This window comes from Psammomys obesus, unplaced genomic scaffold (assembly GCF_907164565.1).
Source record: "Psammomys obesus unplaced genomic scaffold, mPsaObe1.curated_primary_1811, whole genome shotgun sequence".
NCBI lineage: Eukaryota > Metazoa > Chordata > Mammalia > Rodentia > Muridae > Psammomys > Psammomys obesus.
Genome location: NW_026585644.1, coordinates 59,763,393 through 59,789,131, shown reverse-complemented (window position 1 = coordinate 59,789,131; position 25,739 = coordinate 59,763,393). Strand labels below are relative to the sequence as shown.

Here is a 25,739-nt window from a genome sequence, read left to right as displayed (position 1 = left end):
GTATGCGTAAATAAACATGAATCCAAGATCCCTCTCAAAACCTCGAGAGTCTAGATTGGGCTTTCATTCCAGTAGATAAGGAATATATGGACAGTTATATTTAAAAGTCAGAGAAAGACAAACCAAAACTGTCACAGGTACATTTATACCTATTGAACTGGGTAAAATGAAGACCACATAAAACCTAATGGCACCTGTGAGTGTATCTCAATGATAGGGCACTTGTCTTGCATGCAAGAGGCACCATAAAAATAAACACCAAATGAATAAAACAATAAATCAGCCCAAATAACGTGTTATTATATAATTCGTGAATAGCATTACAGATTGGTCAGAATCCTTATGGAAGCAATTTGATAACTTTATCTTGCAAATATGATTCAAGGGAATAATTGAAGAATGGGAACATTATTTATGTACAATAAGATACTTAGAGTAGCATCACCTATAGTGACCAAATATGTCTAAAAAAGAAGATGAACTTATTTCAAGGGTAAATTATTTAGTAATTCATGAGAAAACATACTGGTTTGTATCTCATTAGTTCCATAAATAGTCACTGAATATTTCCTCTGAATCAGGCCCTGTTTTAAGTGCTAGAGACAGAGTAAATAACAAATGACTCACCCAGCCAAGGTGTTAACATTGCTGGTGGTGGTAGACAAAAGTCATTAAGTAAATGATCCATTAGAAGCTGTAGAATGTTTTAGAGGGAAACAGTGAGAAGGACCTGTTAGGGAAGGATGGGGTAGAATGGAGGTGCTCAGGAAAAGATCTCCAAAGAGGCAGTGGGGCGGTACCAAATTAGGTGCCAGTCATAAAAACATCCGGGAGTGAGCATCCTAGGTAAAGAGTGTAAGTGCAAAGGTAAGGAGGTAGGAACATACTTACTGTGCTACAGAACCTGCAGAAAGGCCAGTGCAGAGCAGGTAGAGATGAAACTGGTATGGTTAGAAGATTCATGTGGGCTTCAAGGACATAATTGCCTATAGATCTGAGAACTTGTGTCCACAGCTTTTACTGAGGCAATAAGGTTAAGTAAGACGAAGACATTCTGGTCAGCCCTAATTCAGTATGACTGATGAAGAGGAGTGACCAGGAATATGGCTTAGCAGGCAAACATATTAGCCATGCATAAGAATCTGAGTTCAATCCCTGAAGACTGTACAGAAAGGCAGATATGTTGATTCTATCTGTAACCAGCACTCGGGTGGCAGGATGGGAGGTGGAGACAGAATGGCAGGAAGCTGAAAGGCCAGCAAGCATGGCGTATGCTGAGACCTTGCCTCACACAATAGAAGATGAAAATTTATTCCCCAAATTGTCCCCTGATTTCCAGATGAATGCTGAAGCGTGTGCACACACACACTATACATACACACTTATGCTTTTTTTTTTTTCTTAAAGAAGGGCACCATGTGAAGATTAGACATCGAGATTGCAGATTGGTATCACAAACTAAGAAGAGGCCAGGAAGACCCCATGTTGTGTACATTCTAGAGGTGCCATAGCCTTGCTGGCACCTTGGTTCAGGTTTCTAGTTTCCTGTAATTTTGACATTGCTGTTGCTTTAAATCCTCAAATTTAGGGTGCTTTGCTAGATATCCCATAGCACATACCTTCCCCCACCCCAGAATAATAAATGATAAATATTTTAAAAGCAGATCTCAAGGATGTAGAAGATCTTTTATTGTACAGGATTGTTTCAGCTTTTCTGGGTTTTTTTGTTTGTTTTTCCATATGAAGCTGAGAATTTTTCTTTCCAGGTCTGTAAAGAATTGTGTTGGTATTTTGATGGGAATTGCATTGAATCTGTAGGTTGCTTTTAGTGGTGGCCATTTTTACTATGTTAATCCTACTGATCCATGAGCATGGGAGATCTTTCCATCTTCTGATATCTTCTTCTATTTCTTTCTTCAGAGACTTGACATTTGTTTTTATGTAAGTCTTTCACTTGCTTGGTTAGAGTTACACCAAAATACTTTGTTTTTTGTGACTTTTATGAAGGGTGTTGTTTCCCTAATTTCACTATCTCTGACATGAACTCTGTTGCTGTTCTTTGATCACATCCCCCTGATGAGGCGACCTTGCCAAGCCACAGAGGAAGAGGATGCAGGCAGTCCTGATGAGACTTGATAGTCTGGGGTCAGTTGGTAAGGGAGGAGGGCTCCCCCTTTCTTAGGACTATGGCACGGGATAGGGGGAAGAAGGAGGGAGGGTAGGACTGGGAGGAGAAAATGGAGGGGGCTACAATTGGGATATAAAATGAATAAATTAATTTTTAGAAAGCAGATCTCAAAACTGTATATGTATAGTGATTATAGCCTTTTTCTAAAGCAGAGTCCCAAAATGAAAAATAAGAATTATTGTTACCTTCAAATGATAGGACTTGATAGATAAATAGATAATAGATAACCTTCTTTCTTAAAAAGAAGTTTCTACTGGGCGTAGGGGTGCACATCTTTAATCCCAGCACTCAGGAGGCAGAGGCAGGTAGATCTCTGTAGCCAGCCAGGGTTACATAGTGAGGCCCTAGCTCAAACAATAGATGGATAGATAGATATAGATGATAGTTAGATAGAAAATAATAGATTAATAATAAAAAAGTTCCTGTCTATAGTATTTTAGGCTATACAAATGTTAAGTTCAAATAAGAACAGGAATCTGAAAATTCACACATACCTTTTTGTTGTGGTTTCTGTACTAGAGATTGAATCTGGAGCCTGTGCATGTTAGGTAAGTGCTGTCACTGAACTGCATACCCAGTCTACATTTGCAATTTCTTACAAGCAAAATCATTCATGGCGGAAACAATAACCCATGAAACACGCCGACTAAAGGATGCAAAGGGGGAAGCTCAGACCTTCAAAGAGCAACAGCCGGGGTGTGTGCATTCTTTTGCTTTCAGGGTTCATCAAGCTTCAGTTCAAAGTATTGTTTTTATAACTTCACTGCTATAAATAGTTCTAATAATACCTAATATTTATGACTTTAATACATAGTACCTGATTTTCAAGTCCTATGCAATCTCTGGTACTACAATGACAAGTGGTCAGATCACTATATCACAAAGAACTCAGACACATCACCACTTTTGACTTTCTCTTTCACATCATAATGTTTAATCACTCTTTCAGAAACTATGGAAAAAGGTATCTAAAATAACATTGCATAGAAGCAGCTTTTAAAGCTGAACACATGCAAACAATTCTTAATAAATCCATGCTTTCCATTCCTCTCAGGCCTCTGGAATTTTAGATGACCAAGGCAGTTGGAGCCCCTGCATATTAGACTGTCTGTACAGATCCCACCTTTCCTGGGTTCTGTGCTCATAGAGCCGCTGTGGCGGGATACCTGTGCTCTCAAATACCACTGTTTTTCCACTGCCCACGTGGCATGTCTAGAAGGCGTATGTTCCAAACTGTGGCCTGTGACCTGCTCAGAGGAACAATCATTTTTGAAAACTTACCCACAATATCAATTCTCAGTCTGCCCTAGACAAGTGGAATCAGAAACTCTGGGTACGAGAACCAGGAATCTGAGTTAACAGGGCCCTAGGTATTCTGGTGCTAAACTTTAATAGCCTCTGTTAAAAAGAAAGAACATGTTGTACATGGCATCTGAACATGACATTGTAATTAAACAATGACAACAAGTAAAAGTAAGCACGCAGAATTTTTCTTAAATGTAAAAATTAAGTCAACAGCTTTGGAGAGACTTGAGGCTATGTGTTGATTAAAATTACTCTGAGAACAACAATTTTTATGATTTTATAAATATAACAGATCAGAACTTTTTTTCATTAAAAAAACAACAAAGATTCTGACCCTAGTTTATTTTTCAGACTTTTTCAAATCCTATGCCAACTTAACTCCAAGATGAGAAATTCCAGATAACATGTCACGGAAATGATTTATATAACAAAGATTTAAAAATATCATATTTTTCAAATAAGCTTATTATTTAACTTTTGAAAGTATTATTAAATATAACTTTTATTAAATGTAACTTGTTTTAAAAGTAAAACAACTAAGATGTTTGTATATGTAGATGTTTGGGAGTGAAGCTGTTTGTCTTGGGTTTTATGGCATGGACAGAATCTCAGTATGTAGACCAGGCTGGCTTGGAGTTTGTAGCAATGCCTCTTGAGGGCGTGAATTACAAGTGTATGCCACCACACCCACCCAATGTGTAGTTCTGAGGATACCCCTTTTTGAATGGTATTTTCCATTCCTCAGCCAGCCGCAGACCACTGTCACAGGATGAGATTCTCCCGGGCCATGAGCCTCACGATGCTGTGCTCTCTGTGCGCACACCTGTCTGAACTAAGGAGAGGCTGGGTTCAGTGAATGTAAGTGCCTAAGACTCTTACATGCCAATACTATCATTGCTATCATCTCAAGGCTATCATTGACTCACTGTCAGGCCCCTTAGTGTTAGCAGTCCAGACCACCATTCAGCAGCTGGATGTGAAGAAACCCCTTTCCAGTCATGTGAACCTCAGAGTTTTAAGATTCAGAGAGTTCTAGTCCACTCAGCTCTGACATTCTTCACCAAATATGTTGAATTTGTTGCATAACTTTCTAAGTAGTAAAATTGTACTTTTGAAAAGGAAGGCCAAGGTTTGGGGCAGATGTGTGTAGCTGGCCACGCTCCTCACTTACTCCAACAAAATCCCCTCTGTCATCTCTGCCTGGAGCCTCTGTGTGCACCTTCACAGATGGAAGAACACTGTAACTCCCTGGCTGTCATCTCTTGTCCAGGCAGATCACAGAGGGCTAAAATCCCAGAGCCACAACCGAGTCCTGCCTTGCCACATCTAGTCTCTGCCCAGCGTCTGATAAACCGCTCAGCTGTCTTCAGAGACAGACAGTACACGAGTGCAAGGCAATAAAGACTGACATGGCCATTTGTCATGATGCTTTACCACAGCAACAGAAACGTAACCAGTGCACATACCTTAGAGACATTGTTCAGCGTGATCACCCTTAAGAAGTGCTCATAAAGGAAATCCAAACATCTAATTGAGACTGAGCACCTACTCACTGGACATTGTAAGTGGTAAATTATATTGCTCTAATAGAGTCACACATTACACTGACCTGTGAGCGAGACATTATTAACCATAATTTACAGTCTGAAGCAACTAAATCATGAAGAAATTCGGAGACTTACAAGAGCAAAAACAATAGTCCTTTCCACACAGGATGGCTACAATACCTGTAAAACACTCCAGTGTTCCTAGACTGGGACCACTCAATAAATGTACACTTTATTATGCTGTCACTCTCATCAAGCAAGGTTGGACTGAGCAGCACATAGACACCCTTATCAACTGTTTGGTTCAGGAACACTTATTCAGTGATTACTGAATCAGGCAATGTGTTGCACTTTGGATGGTAGTGACAAGACCATACCAGATGTAAGTTATATTACCCAAGCTTTTAAAGAAATGATTTCTAAGCAAATCAATGTAATGATCTGAATTCACATGCCCTTCCAAAATTCCAGCTTTAATTCCTAATGCAACAGTAATAGGAAGTGTGGCCTTTAGGAAGTGATCAGCTCATAAGAGCTCTGCCTTCGTTAATGAGCTGGAGAAATGGCTCAGTGCTTGAGGGCGGCTGCCCTGGGAGAGGGCCCAAGTTCTGTTCCCAGCACCATGTATAGCAGATTGCAACCACCTGTAACTCTAGCTCCAGGGGATCCAACTTCCTCTTCCGGCCTTCATGGGCATATGCACTCACATGAACATACTGTCATACAAATATACATATATAATTAACCATAAACCAGTCTTAGAGTGGTCTCAATAATACTCAGTCCCTTTTGCCCTTCCACCTCTCCGACAAGATGATTCAGAGTTCCAGGTGCCACCGTGAAAACAGCAGCCCTCAGCAGATTAAAAATCTGGCAGCACCTTGAACCGTGAAGAATAAATTCATATTTATGAATTACCCAGTTTCAGGTATTTTGTTGTGGGTGCATGAATGAATGATGACAAAGAGCAAAAATCAAATTTGCAATTTAAAAACCAGTTGAGGGACAGTATACTTAAAACACTCCAGGGCTTGAGATTGCAATGATCGTGTCATCTTCAGAGAAACGGCAATGCAAGTTCACCACGAAGAGTGAAAAGAACAACTTGTTTCTGCCTGGAGGGTTTATACTCTGCTCGAATAGATAAAAGGAAAATAGAAGCAAAGTTACCCCCATATACAAAGCAGCTAGTCAACATCAGGTGAGCAGGTCCAGCAGAAAACTCACACTCAGGACTAGAAGCATAGTTCCTGAGCGATATGCATGTTGGGATGGCATTTAGCACAGTTTCAGTAGCAGCTAATGCATTTCAAATTCAGAAGCTCTATTAAATCACAAGGGGCATCTTAGTGAGTAATCTGGCCCTGGTCAGCTGTATCTGGAGGTAAATTAAGTACTGTCTATACTGAAATGGTAGTCGGGGAGATGGAACCTTGCTACTCAAATGCAATGTTTCACAACCCAAATGGCTGGAAATGCTAACTAGAAACTCCTGAGTCAGTTCTGGGTGAGGCAGTGTAAGAAGACCGCTGCCTCGTGCACACTGGGAGCTTCAATAGCTTACCCCCCACATACTATGCAGTAGGTTGTGTGGCTCCTCATTATGAAGTGAGAAACAAAGGGGAGCCTCACTGGGAAATGGGGTGTAAGGCTTGAAGTTCCGATGTCTTCAAAGCAAGTAAAGGCACAGACATCTAAAATGAAGCAACCTACATGGACATTAAAGGGAACAAGGGGGAAACATGCTGCTTCCTGACTGCATCCTCTTCTGCGCTGGGGCTGTTGCCTTCTCTCCCCGTCCCCCCCCCCCCATCTCTGTCTCGTCTCATCATTACTCCAACTTTGCTTTGTCTAAAATTTCTGGCTATCTTCCCTTAAATATTTCCCTCTTTCTGCCATCATTGTTGTATCATTCTCAGAGTCTTAGATGGTCAAGGTCATGGAATTTCAGGTGTGTCCAAGCCAGGATAGCCTTGAAGTGGCCCAATAAAAAGTTGTAATCTTATTTAAAACATTACAAGGTGATTTTGTTTTGGGAGATTTTTGTAGCCCCTGGCTTCTCTATTTCTGTCTTTGAGAATGGTGCCTTTGTTAGGCTGCTTGTGTAACTTCTGCTTGTGTAATCTCTCTTTTAAAAGCACTTCCCCTTCCATTCCATTGCTGCCCATCACACTACACTGGCTCTGCTTGCACATCTGTCCAATGACTACTCTTCCTTCTAAATTCAGGTCTTCCAACCTCGCTCTTCTCTACCTCTGTCCTCCCAGAGCTTTCGACACAGCTCCACGGAACAGCGACTGACTTTTGAGAATTCTGACCCCCCTTAACTGAGGCTACTAGCCACAGAAATCTACCTGCTCATCTCACATCTGGCTCCCCTGAAGCTTGGTCAATATCTGTCAAGAACAGTTGTAATGCCCCTGTTACTAAATGATCCTGGTAATGCCAGGATTGTCAGGGAGATGAGACCTGGGTCACATTAGAATATATAGCTTCCCTTGGCTAACCATTCTTCTGCTTGACCACCTAATAGAGGCAAGATATTCTTGGCATTTTGGTTGTGAGCCTATCCTTTAATGGCTGAACCATCTCTCCAGCCAAGACATTCTTATAGGCTCATGAGCGTCAGCAAGAAACACCGTCTTGGACGAACACAGCACAGCACTGCTCCCTGGCAACCACAGCATGTTCTCGCGTGTTCTTTCTGCTCCTCAGCAAATGTCAAATTCCGAATTTACAGCAGGATCCTGAGAGACACAATGATCTCTACTATGCTAGGACAATTAGACAATTATTGGGTAACAGAGAAGACTGGGTTCCCTAACACTCTAGTTACCCAAGGGTGAAGAGTTAGCCTCCTGCTCATCTATCCTCTGTGACTCCCACAAGCTCTTGGCGCATTGTTTTCTCCCCTCAGTCAAGTAGAACTGTTTTCCTAGCTCCTTGACACCTGTCCCTGTCCCTCCTCACAAACACCCCATCTTACATCTTCTTCTTATCTTTTCTTTCTTTTTCAGTTCACAACAGTTACCAACAGTAGGGGGAAACAGTTGGTAAAACTAAACAGCATAACTTGTTCAACAGGAACAAATGTTTTGTAGTAGATATTTCTATGGGGAAAAGAATGATCGAAAATACAATGAATTATTAACAGTGATTTTCTCATCCCTTAAATATTGGTTGTATAATAAAAACTAGTGAAACAATAATTGGTGGATACATGTTGGCTACTTTTTTGGTGCTGTGTTAACAGAATGCCCTGCTACTCCATCATGGTCACCACCAGTAAATTAACATCCCATCCCCAATAAATACCTTTAAGGCTCAGGAGACCAATTCCATTTGCTGATTTCTGATGAGGGTAGTTTTCTTCTTCTTTTTTTTTATTAATTACACTTTATTCACTTTGTATCCCCCCATAAGCCCCTCCCTCCTACCCTCCCGATCCCACCTTCCCTCCCCCTTCTTCACGCATGCCCCTCCCCAAGTCCACTGATAGGGGAGGTCCTCCTCTCCTTCCTTCTGATCTTAGTCTATCAGATCTCATCAGGAGTGGCTGCATTGTCTTCCTCTGTGGCCTGGTAAGGCTGCTCTCCCCTCAGGGGGAGGTGATCAAAGAGCAGGCCAATCAGATTATGTCGGAGGCAGTGAGGGTAGTTTTCAAACACAGCAGTTTATAAAAACAAAGCCACAGTGCTCTCATTGCTTCCATGCAAATAGCAAATAACTGCTTGTTGTTGTTACCCTTTTCTCCTCTTTTATACACCTAACTAATTAGTGGGGTATGCTGAAAATTATGCATCTGACATCCAAAATAATAAATATATACTATGGAAGGAAACAAGGAATGAAGTGATGTAACATGGTCTCTGAAAGCAATGGGATACAGAACAGAAAAGCAAGATTTGGTCAGGAATATAGGTTCATTTCATTTCATCTTCCTAAATACCTGTTATTTGTCTACTATTTCTTGCTTTAATGATGAATGAGATCAATCAGGAAGGTCCTGCATAAGATTAGGGTTGCTGGCCTGCTCTGCAAAAGCTAAGGAAAATTACAGCCCATCACTGAAGAAATCAGATGCCACCCCATGTCTAACTCAGCGCGGGGTCACCAAGCCGTAGTGTTCAACTGTGAATTTGTGCTTGCAGCTCCAAGCACTTCCTAGTAACCTTCCTAGTGACCTAGTGACCCTGCCTTTGTGTTTGAAGCTGTTCATTTGCTGTGACCATCATGGGCCTTTCACTGAACAGTGAGGGATAAGACTGCCAGTGTCTTTGAGGTACTGCATAACACTCCTACCTATCACCAAGTAAATAGCTATGCATAGTTAGGTCCCCAAGTTCTGCTCCAAATCCACCCTGCCCTTTTAAGCAGTGAAGTAACAGGCAATTATATCTACATAGACTATTATAAGTACACTTTATGTAGAGATCTGCAATGAGCAAATGCTGACCTCAAGCAAAAATGAAGTTTTTAAAGTTCAAACTCTACCCAAAAATTAGGCCACAGAACCAAGTGCTTCAAAAAACCCAAAGGACTATTTGGACCTCACACATGTCTTCTACCTGCTGTCCTTCTACTCTTAATGCATTCTTCCTCAGCACACAGGACTGGAGGGAGACCCACCTGCACATCGCTTCCCATCCTCAGCCAGGGCATAGCCACCGTAGCACTGGCAGACGAAGGAGCCCAGCATGTTCACGCACAGCTGCTCACAGCCATGGTCCTCTGTGGCACACAGATCCTGGACTGAAGCAAAGGTGCACCATTAGCACATAGCTCTGAAGGAGAAGTGTTCTAAGCCCATGGCAATTCAACTCTATAGCACTTACTATACTAACCTTAAGTAAGACTATACATTTTAATGTATTATCATTGTAGAAAGTCGAGAGGCAAAATACATAAAAGCTAAATTCACCTGTAGTCAACCCAGAGGCAACCACTGCTGACATTTTATATTGGTTAGTGTAGATAAAGACATTTTAGAAGCTGGAATAAAATGGAAATCATATGTTGGAATTATATGGAAACTAAATAATTTTAATGTCAATGAAAGCTGTGGCAATGAAAGCTGCTCATGAGAGTTTAGCTGTGAGCAGTAGTTTCTTCTTGCTCCCATAAAGTACCATTCTTAGCCTTTGGGTAATCGAAGCTTCACCAGTATACACTGAGGTGACTTTGTTCTGTGCTGTCTTCGATACTGTGCAGATAAGCCAAGGGGCCTACAGTCTCACTACTCTGCTGGAAACAGTGTGGTGGTTTGAGTAAGAACGGCCCCCACAGACTTCCATTAGAGAGTGGCATTATTGGGAGGTGTGACCTTGTTGGGGTGGTGTGGCCTTGTTGGAGAAAGTGTGTCACTGGAGAAGGGCTTTGGGGGTTTCAGATGCTCAGTCCACACCTAGTGCTCTCTCTTCCTGCTGCCTGCCAATTAAGATGTAGAATTCTCAGCTATCCTCCAGGACCATGTCTGCTCCATGCCACCATGCTTCCCGCCATGACAATAATGGACTAAACTTCTGAACCTGTAAGTCAGCCCCAGTTAAATGTTTTCCTTCATAAGAGTTGCCATGGTCATGTGTCTCTTCACAGCAGTAAACGATGACTAAGACACATGGCAAGTCTAGCACAACACCCCTCCCCAGATTTCCATCAACCTTTCCTCTTCCCATCCGTCTACAGGAAGGTCTTTGAAAGTCCTCTACATACTCTACTCATTCATCCCCACACAGGTGAGGAAAATGGAGAAGCCAAAAGCCATGAGAGGAGCTAGGGAAGCTTACAGGGAGTGACAGAGGAGTGACTCTTCACGGTCTTGTTTGAGTCGGCTCTCCATATATCCAGAGTGCTGAGCTGGCTAGTGCAAGGTGGGCGTGTGCACATGCGCGCATCTCCAGCCACGGGCACAGGACGCACAAGGGTGTAAAGGTTAAAGGCTTCTTCAGCCCACCACTGGATCAGCCTTTCCTTGGCACAGATGGCTGGACAGGATGGTGCTCTTTCCTGGCAAGGAGGTTGCTCAGATGCTATTAAATGACTAGCTCTACCCACAATCCTGCCATTAAAACCGGAGAAACCCAGACAATATTAAAGGGACTGAATATATTAAAGGCAAGTTTCTTTGGTTAAAAAATGTCACAAGTGTGATCAAAAACTCCGTTACTCAGAAAGCTCAGTCAGTCCCCAACTCTAACATTTATACTTAAAAGGAAACAAACAAAAATTTCTACAGCACTTACACAAAGATGGATTTTATTTTTAACTGTGTTTGCCTGCTTGTATGTGCCCACAAGCATAGCTACCCACAGAGGTGAGGGTAGAGTTTGGATCCTCTGGAGCTGGGATTGCAGGCTGTTGGAAGCCACCTGATATGGTGCTAAGAACTGAACTCAGGTCCTCTGCAGGACAGTCTTAGGGGCTCAGCTGCCTCTCTAGTCTTGTCATTATCCTTGTTAAAATATCCCTTTTAAATTTGATCTTTGACAATTTTATACATGTAGTGCTTCCTTATTTATCTCACTCTCCCCGCTCCCTACCAGTCCCATATTCATGCCCTTTTGTTCTGTTTTTTGACCACTGAGTTTACCCAGGGCTGTCTGTGAAACCCTGAGTTTGGAACTATCCATTAGAGCCTGGGGGTGTGGTTACCAGTGGGAATACAACTCAAGAGAATGACTGTCCCTCCCCAGGAATTCATCAGGAGGCAATGGCTGTGCTGAGGGGTAGGGTCCACAAGCCCCTACGGGTCTGTGATTAACTGTGCACAGTCCTAGGAAGGTCCAGCGCAGGCAGCCACAGCTGCGGTGACAGCATGACCGCTCTGCCCTGGAGAGAGCATTCTATAGTCTTTCTCCCTATATTCTGGCTCTGACATTCTTTGTGCTCCCTGTTTTATGATATCTCCTGGGCCTCAGAGGGATGTCCTAAGCCCCTGTTTAGGAATAAACCCTCAGCTGTCACCTATTCTCAGCACCATGAACATCACAAGTCTGTATTTGTCTCATTCACACTGTAAAAAGCAGCTTCTCTAACAGTTACATTTTACTGTCACCTCCTAGAAATGATGGCTCAATCTATAAAGTCCTTGTCTTGGGAACATGAGGACCTGAGTTTCCCAGAACCCATATAAAAGCATGGTAGCACCTGCTTATAATCCTGGCAGTGAGACAGGAGGCAGAAGAGGATAGCTGGCACTCCCCACTACCTAGCATCACCTGTGACAGATCCTCAAACAAAAGGTGCATGGTATCTGAGGAATGACAACCAAGGTTGTCCTTTGACCTCCACAGACATGTGCACACATCTGCAGGCACACACGTGTGCACACACAAGAAAACACACAAAGAAATATATCACCTACTTGGTCTTTGAATTTTGTATTGTGCTTTTAGACAAGCATATTAAAACAATGAAAAGATTAAAAACTGATCTGATGCAGCATTTTTTTTTTTGAGACAGGGTTTCTCTGTGTAGCCTTGACTGTCCTGGACTCCTTTATAGACCAGGCTGATCTCAAACTCACAGCGATCAGCCTGCCTCTACCTCCCTAAGTGCTGGGATTACAGGCATGGGCCACATCTTTAGTAAATAAATTGAGTACTTTTTTCACTTTTGCTTTTATATCTATGGATGTTTGACTGCATGTGTGTTTGTGTACCACATCCACGCATGTAATGCCCAAAGAGGTCGGAAGAGGGTATCATATCCCCTAGACTGGAGTTACAACAGTTGAGAACTATCATGTGGGTACTGGAAGTCAAACAAGATGCTCTGGAAAAGCAGCTATTGTCTGCCACTGAGCCATATATCCAGCTTGAGCTGAGCCCAATACACTACCACATATTAAAATGCTCAGGTCTAAGAAGGAGAATGGAGACTGAGAGGGCATGCTGATATGGAGGAAAGCAGAACAGGCTCAGCATCTGGATTCTGCTCTGGGAATTGCCTGGAAAGCGGCAGGAGAAGCTGGGAGAGATTGCAAACAGCAGATGGGCTGGGAGCCCACTAATAGACTGAGGAATCTGAACTCAGGTCCACAGACAACATGGCCATCCTCAAGGGAGGGCCCAGTGATTCCATCCAAACTGTGCTTTGTGCTCTCAAAGATGTGTCTGGCAGCATCTGTCACAGATACTCTCAGGTCTGGGACCCTTATCAGACTTCCAGCACAGCTCAGTGAAGACTGTTGCTTCATATGAGACCAATGATGGGGTTCCTGAGCCCCAGGCTTCAATGTGCCTGCCGGGTGATAGGCAGTTTGCCTCTTGCTCTGAGAAGCTTGAGCCACTCAGAGCACACCGGCTGTCAGTGCACCCCTGCTGGCTTCCTCCCCAGCATGTATGATGACATGAATGGTGTGTGTTAGTGATGCAGCCACTGTGTCTTCTTACTAGACTCTAAGTCCCTTTGCAGGTGGTCGGCATTCTGCACAAAGTCCTGCTGGTGGAGAAAGAACTTCAGCTCACTGGCACTTCCTAGGCCATCTCTGGCCCCTTGGGTCACTAGAACCCCTGCTAACTGTGAAGACCAGGAAGGGGTGGGAATGAGGGCTTCTATAGGTCTACTTACTGTTGCCTGGCCTCAACATTCTTAAGAGCTTTTATAGTAACAGGAGAAAATTAGTTTATTAAAAAAACAGAACTTTTTGAAAGTAGTATTTCAAAAGTAATGAACCAGGCCCTTGAGGTAATGTTTGGTCTTGTTTTTCCACCAGAAGATGTCTCCCTATAGAACAGACAGAGCAGATGGCAAGAAAATGCTGATTTCTTTCTGGACAGGCTGGGACAATACCAAGTCCAAGGAACTGTGTGGTGCCATCTATCAACGCAGAAAACTCTCAACCCAGCTACCTATTAGACTTTCTGGAGCAACCTCCCTCCTGCCCCCAAAGAAACAAACAAAAACCAACCAAACAACAACAATAACAAACCACTAATGCTGGGACTGGGAGATGCTCAGATAGTAAAGTGCCTGTTGTGTAGGTGTGAGGGCCTGTGTTTGGTCCCAAACAAGGTAAAAAGCTAGGCACATGGTGCTCACAATCCCAACACAGGGGAGACAGAGATGGGTGAGTCATTGGGTTCACCAGTGAGCCAGCCTAGTCTGATTGGAAAGCTCCAGGTCCCAGTGAGAAACTCTGTGGGGGTAAGGAAAGGAGAGGAAGAAGAGAAGAAGGAAGGAAAGAGAGGAAAAGGATAGGAAAGATGGGGAAAGAGAAGGAAAGGAAAGAGAGGGAAAGGGAAGGAAGAAAGAAGAGAGGGAAAGGAGAAGAAAGAGGGGGAAAGGAAAGTAAAGAGGAAAAGTAAAGAGAGGGAAATGGGAGGAAGAAAGAGAAGAAGAAAGGAAAGAGTGGGAAAGTAAAGAGAGGGGAGGGGAGGAGAGGATGATGGTTCCTCAGTTTCATGAAACATAATGTCCAGAGGGGGTACCATTGTGGGCCATGCCAAGGTGTGCCTCCTGAGTAGTTACACCATGCAACAGACCTGATGTGAAAGAGGTTTACTGAGGGAAGGGAGAGGAGTGGGGGACCTGGAAAAGGGATACAGGCAGTAGGAGAGGCATGAGGACAGAGAAAAGGGGGACAAAGAGGGAGAGAGAAGGGCTACATGCCAAGAATGAGAGTGCTGGAAACAGAGAGAGGGCTGTGGTGGAGGGAGGTTCTTTTATCTGGTCCCCGAGGCAGGGCAGTAGAAATACTGAGGAACAACACCTCAGGCTGCGTGCACGCACCCACACATACCCACACACACACACACAAACACACACTCCTGATGCCTAGATTATACCCCTTTCCTTAAACCAAACTGGCCAAGGGTAGGATTTTAGTACTAGTGTTTGCTAAACACCCTCAAAGTCCCCAGCAGCAGGGGAGAATCCTGGACCCAAGGAACAAAAATCCCATCCTCTGAGGGGAAGGTGCTTAGTTAGACTCCTCTTATGACCTGGGACCCCGAGGTTCAGCTTTCTCTCTGGAACACATCTCAGAGTGACGGCTGCCATCCTTGTTTTGTCTCCAGACACACATGAGAACACAGACTGAGGTAGGACCAGGAAGAATTACAGCTCCCATTCCCAAGGAATTGTCCCATGAATAGTGAGCTTGCCAGTTGGCTCTGTGTGGCCTTTTCTTTCATACTGTGTTTAGAATGTTGGGATTTATGACCGTGAGTGATTAGCAATGACCTAGGGAGACCGTTGAGGGATTACCCTAATTAAACAAAGACAAAGGACTAAATGGAGACTGGGTTCTAACGAAGATGACTTCTTCTTTTCCTGGCAGTGATCACTTCCATTTGAAAAACATACAGATGGTTTTGGACAATTCCTTATGCTTTTGAAAAACAACTTTTTTTTTTTTTTTTCTCCCACACAGCCTGGAAGGACTTCACTGAAAAGTGATATAACCACTTGGGGGCATGAGAGAGATATTGGCTTCAGATTTCCTGTTAACTGGCACAGCTTTCTGCCTTCTCTGCCTAGAGACCCGAGTTATGGCTTGCGACTTCAGTCAGCCCTCATCTCTTCCAGGAGCCTGCTCAAAGACTTCCTCCCCGGGGTCCTGCAGACATTCCCACTTACCCCTGATCCTGGAAAGGCTAGCTACGCCTCTGCCTGACCCAGTAGAACATAAACTGGTATATCCCACCTGAGTCCCCAGATACTGTCCCTGTGTTTCATAAATGCTCATGGCTGAAGGAACAGTGACAAATGTCCATGTGCCCTGCCTTCCAATAAGGATGTCCCTAACTCCCCAAAGCCCAATCCTCTAACAGAAAGGAAGATGAGAGAGATGAAAACAAAATTCTCCACATCTTTCCTTATCCTCCACAAAACACACTCCTGTCCCTGAGGACAGGGACATGTAGGCACCAGTCTCAAGTTGGAGATACCAGAAAAGCTCTCATGATGGGCAGAGAATCTGTGCTTGCTACTTGCAGCATGCCTAGTGCCCGTTACAGTGCCTGACACATTGCAATTGCTCAGTGGGTTCTTGTTGGGTAGATAAAAAAATCCACATCTGTGTCACACAACAGAGGCTTGCTGGGGGTTTCTAATTTATTCCTCCTACATGGGCTGCAAACTCAGTGAGAGGTCAACACTCAGAAGTGTGGGCTCCTGGTGGGGTGAGGGTCAAGTGTGAGTTTCATGCCTCAGGCTTAGATGATGTGTGTGACCTGACAGCTTCCTCCCCACCACCCTAGAGCCCTGTTGCCCAAGGGATGCTCCAGGACAGAGATGGGAGAGGTGGAGAGGAGCCTTACTATTCTTTAATTTCCGTTTAGCAAAGATAAAATGTTCAGATTAGCAGATTTTTGCCTGGAGTTGAGGACGGTCTCAGAAACTTGGAAGTCATGGCATCCTCCCTCTTCTGTGCCCTTCAGATCCAGTCATCTCTCTGGTACTCTCTGCTACTATTCTTTACCTCCCACCAACAAGAGGAGCCAGGATCAGCAAGAGGAGCCAGGATCAGCTTAGCCAATCATGGTAATGTGCCACCAGCTCTTTCGGGGTCTGTTCCAGCTGAGCACAGCAATGTGTTCTGGTCTCTCCTCTGCTTAACTCTCTTAGTGGCTTCCTGATGACCATGACATCCCACTCTTTATCCTCCAAATCAGGTTTTCTTACGCCCCACAACTTCTGCACATGCTGTTCTTTAAAAAAAAAAGAAAAAAAAAAAAACCTCAACTGGTCATACCTTTTTCTTGCCTGCTTTTAGCCTACCTAACTTTTATGTACCCTTAAGATACATCTTAAAGTATATTTTCCAAGGAGATTTTAGTCACCATTTGTCAAGTTCTTCCTCACAGTTTCCCTCTGTAGTTTTCACAATAACTATATTTTAATGCTTAATTTGTAAATAGCATGAATGTAGCCCACCTGTCACAGAGGAGCAAAGAACCTCATGACTGCTGTTTGACTCTAGCTCAACTACCTAGCCTGGTGCCTGGCATGTGGTCCAGTAAGAAATGTTTGTGAATGGCAGAACTTTTCTACGTGTTCATTCAAGGAAATTATTCATTGTATAAGGAAAACAACAGTGAATCAAACAGACACAGAAAGAAGAAAAAAAAATTCCCTACCATCATGGAGCTGAGAATCTAATAAGGAATTCGCTGGTGTGCTGAGGTCAGCTCAGCCATAACAGTTGACGGCATTTGAAGCCACATTGGTAGCTTGAAATGGCCATGTTTGTATGGCAGGGAGGAAGCTGTCAGGTCACACTCATCATCTAAGCCTGAGGCATGAAGCTCACACTTGACCCTCACTCCCCCCACACTTCTGAGTATTGACCTGTCTCTCACTGAGTTTGCAGCCCATGTAAGAGGAATAAAAATGGCAGTGTTTACACCAGGGGAATCGGCAAACACGGCAAATCAGAGCATTTCCCCTGAGAAAGATGGTTGCTAAACATGGACCAGCATATTACTGATGACAGACCAACAATGTTATTTTGTAAGCAGGAAGTCAGGCATGTTTAAGGACTACCACTTTATACAATGTGATGAAAAAGTGGCTGTTGTAAATAAAAAAAGAGTGTTGGGCTATATAATGTCTATTATTTGTCCTATGATTACCATGGCGGTATTATCTAACCCACTATCACAAATAATAAGACACAGACACCTGCTAGATTTATGATTGCCTTATTTATCTTGGACTGGGCAGACATTTTTAACTATGCTGGCTCAGTATCCTCACCATCCATCTCCCAGCCCCCATCCAATGCCATCCACTTTAATCCTCCTCATCTGGTCTACCTTCCATACATAATCCCACGATACTTGTATTCTTCATCTGGGCCTTTTCATGCCATTATTGGAGTCATACATCTCTGCCCACATGGTTTTGTTTTGTTTTTGTTTTTTTTTTTCTTTCTTTCTCCAAACTAACCCATCATGGCATCCTCCTTCCTCTTCTCTTCCCACCCGTCTGTCTGCCAGGATTCTCTTGACCTCTCCAAGCCGAGGAACCTTAGCCACGCCTACCGCATTTGGCTCTGCCCAGGTATAGGCTGTTTAATCAACCAATCAGGTACGTCTTAGTCAGGTTTACAAAACAAGGACAGGTGTCACCAGATCTTGAGGGTTACACTCATCAGCCCAACCTCCAACAAGTGGCTTCGCTAAGGTGATTGTGCAAAGACAGGAAAAGGTGATGTAGACACAGAGTTATGAGCTGGGCTTGGTGGCACACTCCTGTAATCACAGCAGAGGCAGAGGCAGAGGCAGAGGCAGGCAGATCTCTGCAAGTTTGAGGCCAACCTGGTCTACAAAGTCCAGGACAGCCAAGGCTACACAGAGAAACCCTGTCTAGAAACAACAACAAGGGCTGGAGAGATGGCTCAGCGATTAAGAGCACTGGCTGCTCTTCCAGAGGTCCTGAGTTCAATTCCCAGCAACCACATGGTGGCTCACAACCATCTATAATGAGATCTGGTACCCTCTTCTGGCGTGCAGGCAGAACATTGTATATGTAATTAATAAAAATAAAAAAGGCTGCTCTTTAAAAAAAAAAAAAAAAAAGAAACAACAACAAAACAAACAAATAAACACACAAAAGAAACAGAGTCATGAAGAGAGTCACCACTCCAGTATGACTCTTCAGGAAAGGAAGGGGTGAGACAAGCAGGTGAAATATTGTCTTTGGAGCCAAACCTGGCCCTAGCCAGGAGAGTACAGCAAATGACCTTCAAAAAACTGTTTCTTTTGTTTTGGTTTTGGGTTTTTGTTTTGTTTTGTTTTGTTTTGTTTTAGACAGGGTTTCTCTGTGTAACAGAGTCCTGGCTGTCCTGGAACTCACTTTATAGAGAAGTCTGGGATTAAAGGTGTGTGCTATTACACCAGCAAGAAACAGTTTTCAACCATCCAGTGGAAAGAAAAAAAGCATCTTCAACAAATGTTGCTGGTCCAACTGGATGTCTACATGCAGAAAAATGAAAATAGATCCATATTTCTCACCCTGCACAAAACTAAAGTCCAAGTGGATCAAAGACCTCAACTTAAAACCAGATACACTAGGGCTGGAGAGGTGGCTCAGAGGTTAAGAGCACTGGCTAAAAGTTCCTGAGTTCAACTCCCAGCAACCACATGGTGGCTCACAACCATCTATAGTGATATCTGGTGTCCTCTTCTTGCCTGCAGAAGCAGGCAGAATACTGTATAAATAATAATAAATAAATCTTTAAAAAAAAAAAACAGATACACTAAATCGGTTAGAAGAAAAAGTGGAGCAGATCCTAGATCTCATTGGCACAGGAGACAAGTTCCTGAACAGAACACCAACAGCACAGGCTCTAAGATCAACAATCAATAAATGGGACCTCATGAAACTGTAAAGCAAAAGACACTGTTGTCAGAACAAAGCGAGAGCCTACAGACTGGGAAAGGATCTTCACCAATCCTCTATTTGATAGAGGGCTAATATCCAGAACATATAAAGAACTAGAGAAGTTAAAAAGCAACAAATCAAGTAATTCAATTAAAAAACCCTGTACAGAGCTAAACAGAGAATTCTCTGTAGAGCAATACAGAGAAACAATGTACAGCAATGCCAGAGAAACACTTAAAAAAATAGTCAATGTCCTTAGCCATCAGGAAGATGCAAATCAAAACAGCCCTGAGATTTCACCTTACACCCATCAGAATGGCTAAGATCAAAAACTCAAGTGACAACATATGCTAGAGAGGTTGTGGAGAAAGGGGAACCCTTACTGCTGGTGGGAATGTAAACTTGTACAACCACTTTGGAAATCAATCTGGCACTTTCTCAGACAATTAGGAATAGTGCTTCCTCAAGATCCAGCTATACCACTTCTAGGCATATATCCAAAAGATGCTCAAGTACACAACAAGGACATTTGTTCAACCATGTTCATAGTAGCTTTATTAGTAATAGCCAGATCTTGGAAACAACACAGATGTCTCTCAACGGAAGAATGGAAATTGTGGTACATTTACACGATGGAATACTACTCAGCAATTAAAAACAAGGAAATCATGAAATTTGGAGGCAAATGGTGGGATCTAGAAAAGATCATCCTGACTGAGGTATCCCAGAAGCAGAAAGACACATGGTGTATACTCACTTATAAGTGGATACTAGACCTATAAAGATAGGATAAACATATTAAAATCTATACACCTAAAGAAGCTAAATAAGAAGGGGGACCTGGGGTAAGATGATCAATCCTCACTTAGAAAGACAAATGGGATGGACATTGGAAGAAGAAGAAAACAAGAAACAGGACAGGAAGCTACCACAGAGGGCCTCTGAAAGACTGTACCCAGAAAGGTATCAAAGCAGATGCTGAGACTCATAACCAAACTTTGGCCAGAGTGCAGGGAATCATATGAAAGAAGGGGGAGTTAGTAAGACCTGGAGAGGACAGGACCTCCACAAGGAGAGCAACAGAACCAAAATATCTGGGCACAGGATTTTTTCTGAGACTGATATTCCAACCAAGGTCCATTTATGGTGATAACCTAGAACCCTTGCTCAGCTGTAGCCCATGGCAGCTCAGTATCCAAGTAGGTTCCCCAGAAAGGGGAACAGAGACTGTCTCTGACATGAACTCAGTGGCTGGCTCTTTGACCACCCCTGCACCTTGAGGGAGGAGCAGCCTTGCCAGGCCACAGAGGAGGACATTGCAGCCAGTCCTGATGAGACCTAATAAGCTAGGGTCAGATGGAAGGGGAGGAGGACTTCCCCTATCAGTGAACTTAGAGAGGGGCAGGGAGGAGATGAGGAAGGAGATTGGGAGGGAATAAGGGAGGGGGCTACAGCTGGGATACAAAGTGAATAAAATGTAATTAATGCAAAAAAATAAAAATTTAATTTAAAAAAGAGAAAAAGAAACAGTTTTCATAAAGATGTGAAATAACTGAGGGTAGAAAGTGCATTTTTACAGAGTTAAAGGAGATAATAATAGATGGGAAAGCATGTGACCTGGAGTGGGCACAACAAATGCCTTTCTCCTCACTTCCTAAGTCTTGAGGCAGAGTGGAGAAAGGTCTGCATGACACAGGAATGACCATAAAACCAAGGTTTGCCCAAGTCACAATTCCATAGAGATAGTTTCATTTTATTGGGTACTTAGGGAAGCTTCAGACATAGATATTACATTTACAAAATATTTTAAAAGTATCTTTGGCTACATTTGGTTTGCTAAGTTGACCTGATACAACAAAATTGGCATTTTGAAGTTTATGACAAACAATCTGGCCAAATGCAAGCTGCATGTTGCCAGGAAGCAGCTATTAGCACACAGCTTCAGTCAGCAAAATGTGCTTGTCTCTCTTTAGTCCTGGAGAATTTTACTAGAGTGGCAGACGGCAAAAACAGGTGAAATCAATTAACAAGGGCCTGCTAGCTCCTAGCCTTGAGGCTGTGTTGTAATCCATCCCTGGAGTCTCCCTTGGATTTAAGCATTTCCCTTCACTCATATCTTGATTTTAGTGCTGGATCTCAGCCCAGAGAACTCAGGATATGCATCTCGTTACCTTGGAAGAGGGGATTACGAGGCAGAGGCTGTGAGGACTTGCCTCACATCACGCAGGGCTTATTCAAAGGGCTTTTATAGATGTTGCAGAACTTTAGACAGGTCACGACACATGTTATTGATACCAATGACAGCTTAATTTCTTTTTTGGAGTCAAAGCAAAAGAACACCTTCACTGAGCTCCCCCCCCCTTTTAAGTTCCTTCTAGTTTTAACCTAAGATGAAGAAATCAGAAATTGTTACCTCAGCAAGAGAGAGAGAGCTGTTACCACAGTTGCTATTTCACTCCACTGGAAACACTGGGTCTCTGCCTGCATCAGCCCAACGCTCACCCCTGGGTTAGAGATCTACAAAGGCAAGTCAAACCCAAGCCCACATTTGGGGACCATCCCCTTTCATCATGCCTGAAAGCACTAATCTTATTTTGACAGCTGCAGTTTGGATTTTAAGACTCAACAGTAAATATGAGTCATCAGCCTTGTGTTTTCTCTGCTGAAAGAAACGAAGTGAACCCAAAGTTCCAGAGAAAACAAAGCTGCCTTCTTCAGCAAGCTCCAGCTGGGCCTGCTCCTCTTTCCCCAGAGTCTTTGAATCAATTCTCCTATTCACTTGCAAGATTGTGGCTTTCTCTGGGGAAAGGAAAGTGAGGCTATGAGGATGTCTCAAAAACAAACAACCAGCAAACAGCAAGTAAAGAGGCTACAGCAACACGTAAGAGGCTAGAGAGATGGCTCAGAGACGAAGAACAGCCAGTGCAGTGCCTTTTCGGAGGACCTGGTGGAGGCTCATGGCACGCTGTATTTCCAGTTCCGGGAGATCTGGTGCTCCCTTCCGGCCGCCACAGGCACTAAGCACACAAAATGATGCACAGATACACCTATAGGCAACATCCATATACATCTACTAAATAAATAGATAGATAGATAGATAGAAGATAGATAGATAGATAGATAGATAGATAGATAGATAAATGAAAGACCCTGACTGAATGATCAATGAAATAATACATCATGGTGGGAGAGTAGTGGTTTTTTTCACTTTCCAAAGTTATCTCATCATTATGGTCTTCACACACACACACACACTCGGCAGTCTCCTAGTAAGAGTTAAACACCTAGGTCAAAGGGCTTTCGATAAAATGGCTAACTGTGGATTCCACAGATGCACAGTGGCTCGTGGGCCCTGCTAGAAGGCCCTGTCTCATCAGATCTAACACGCAGCCTGGTCAGTGATGCTGCCGCCCTGGGGACCACGCTTGTGGAAACCCAGTGTCGGTGGAGGCTGCAACGCATAAAGTACTACAAGATTCAGGCTCGTCTCCCCATGTGTGGAATTCTTTCAACTAGTACAGCTTCGTGTCTAGTCGGTACCTTCTCCCAAGGGGCTTCTCTCTCTCTCTCCAGTCTTTTTTTTTCAACTCTGTGCCTTAACACAGGCAGAGTGCAAGCAAACGGCACGCCACTATCTAGGCTCAGAAGTCAGGACCAGGAGGAAGCTGAACAGCTGGATTTGCTTCTTAGCAAGTCCTCTGCGCACCCACAGGAGCTCTTAGCAGCAGCTGGCTTTGGCAGTTGATGCCCTGCTTGCCCCCCCCCCCCCCCCCCCCCCCCCCCGGGGCCCTACTCCCACCTCTCCATCCATCTTTCTCTCTCTCTGTCTCACTCCCAGCCCCCGGCAGCTGCCAACCACTGACAAGCTTTCCCTTCAGCGGTAGTCTTCCTTCTCTGGGCAGTTGTGTGGCCTAGCTCCTGCACTCTGAAGCGTAACGAATGCACACTGACTTGAGAGTGCTCAAAACCATACACTGATTGTAGCCTTCCTCTCCTGCACTGCATGTGGCCATAAGGGAGCTGAAATTTGAGTTTCTTAAGCCCCACATAAAATAGAGAAATGCCCAGGAAGTGTGCCCGCCCACAGAAAAGAGACATAAGAGAATGAATAAATGAAGGACACCTTTGAATCATGATTTGCCTTCTAGCACAGAGCATACATAAATGTCAGATCCAACTGTGATTTTAATATGCAGGAGTAATTGCTCCTTTGCCCTTGACACATGCTCAGCTTCTCCAGCCACCAAAGAACCAGGTGGAAATGAGCTTGCTCCATCATGTGTCCCAGGCTAGTTCCAAGACTCTCTATAATCTTTTTTCTTGTAGCACTTTGAGTGCCCCTTCCCTTCTGAACCCTCACTCTGATTTACAAATGCCAGCTTTATCAACTTGTAATCGGCATAAACAAACTGCGTAAAGTATAATGTCAAGCAACTGTGGTAATGCCCCCAGCACTTGGGAGGCTGAAGCGGAACTGTGAGTCCAAGAACAGATTGAGCTACATTTGAAGAACTCATCTCAATTAAAAAATAAGAAAATATGTGCATTGACAAACTGGACATAGTTATACACTATCAATACAATTAAGACAGCAAGCACAATCATCACCCCTAAAGTTCCTTATTCACCCTGTAACCCCTACCTGCTCCTCCTCTTGGTTCCAGGGTAACCATTGACTTGCCCTCTGTTAGCATGGATTAAATGACATTTTCAACAATTCTACAGAAATGGAATTAAAGTATTCTACTTTAATACTTAGTTTCTGTCATGCAGTAGGCTTACACTGAGATGCACTGGCTGCTGCCTGAGGTCCATTCCCCACTGCTGTGTGGTAATGAGGTGTACAGGGTTGTCCATTCACCAGATGAGGAACACGTACAAGCTCCAGTGTAGGATTATTACAAGGAAAATGGGTGTGAACATTTGTGTTCAAATCTTTAGACATAACTCGTTTCTTTGGGTAAAAGTAAAGTGAAATGGTAGAATCACATCCAAGCTTGTAAAAACTTGCTAAAATAATTTCCAAAATGGTAGACCATTTTGCATTCTTACAAGCACCATGTGGCAGCATGAATGACAATGCCCCATATTTAAATGCTTGGTCCCCAGTGGGTGGAGCTGCTTAGGAAGGATTAGGAGGTGTAAGATGGAGGAGGTGTGTCACTGGGAGCCCATATCTTCCCCATTACCTCTCTCTGCCTCTTGCTTGTGGATCAGCACAGAAGCTCTCAGCTAATGCTCCAGGACTATGCCTGCCAGTTTGCTGCCATGCTCCCTAACATGATGGCCATGGCCTCTAACTTACCCTCTGAAGCAGTGAATCCACAATAAACTCTTTTCTAAGTTGCCTTGGTCATGGTGTTTTATCACAGCAATTGAAAAGTAACTAAAACATGGTGTATGAAAGCTCCAGATTTTAACTGTGCCAGTCACTCTTCACATACATCTCTTCTAGGGCTGGAGAGACGGCTCAGTACTCAGGAGTGCTTGCTGTTCCTCCAGAGAACCAGAGCTCAGTTCCCAACACATATGCTGGATGGCTTACAACTGTCTGTAGCTCCAGCTTTAGGAGATCCAACACCGTTTTCTGGTCTCTGCAGGTATGCATACACACATGACCTACACACACATAAAAAAATTTTAAAATCTTTTAAAAATGTATCTAGTTTAGGGAGTATGCAGTGGTACCTCATTTTCATTTTCCTACTGGCTAGTAATGAGCATCCTTCCATGAGCTTCTGTGTCACCCATATGCCTTCGCTGTTTTATTTTCAGCTGAACCCAGGGTCTTACACACAGTATGCAATCATTACACAATGAGCTGTATCCCGATCTGCCTTCTTGGCTTAGTGTCTATTCAAACCTTTTGTCTATTTTTATTGGGTTGTTTTGTTTTCTTTATGTATTCTGAAATCCTTTGTTAGATATGTTTTGCAAATATCTTATTCTAGGCTACATTGCCTTTTCATTTTAGTAGCAGTATAATTCAATGATCAATGAATTTTGATAAAGTTTATGATTTTTTTCTTTTATGTCTTAAGAATTTCCTGCCAAACTTGGGGTCACCAAGATATTCCTATTTTTCACCTGGGATACGCAATAATATTTGTTCTTATGTCGTGAAATCCACTTTGAAATGTCTATGTGGTTGTGGTAATGGCACGACCTTCTGCGCATGTGCACATCCGTGTGTGTGTGCCCACTTTTTGCTGTAACTGACAAAAGCCAATGTCCTCCCTCAATGGATTGCGTTCATGCCCTTCTGAAAAATCGTTTCACCATACACATAAGAAACTGTTTATGCACTGTATTTTGTTCCAATTGCTTAAATGTACATCTTTATATAAAGACTACACTATTTTAAAATA

At 43.4% G+C, this 25,739-nt stretch overlaps 1 protein-coding gene across 2 annotated transcripts in view; it reads right to left on the bottom strand.

Annotated features, from left to right (window-relative positions):
- The window catches only part of Matn2 (matrilin 2), a 137,380-nt gene that overhangs the window by 42,810 nt on the left and 68,831 nt on the right, over nucleotides 1-25,739 (bottom strand). For both annotated transcript variants that reach the window (XM_055620125.1, XM_055620133.1), the window contains exon 5: nucleotides 9,670-9,792. In XM_055620125.1, coding sequence (XP_055476100.1) covers nucleotides 9,670-9,792 — 123 coding nt within the window. The remainder of the gene's footprint in view (nucleotides 1-9,669; nucleotides 9,793-25,739) is intronic.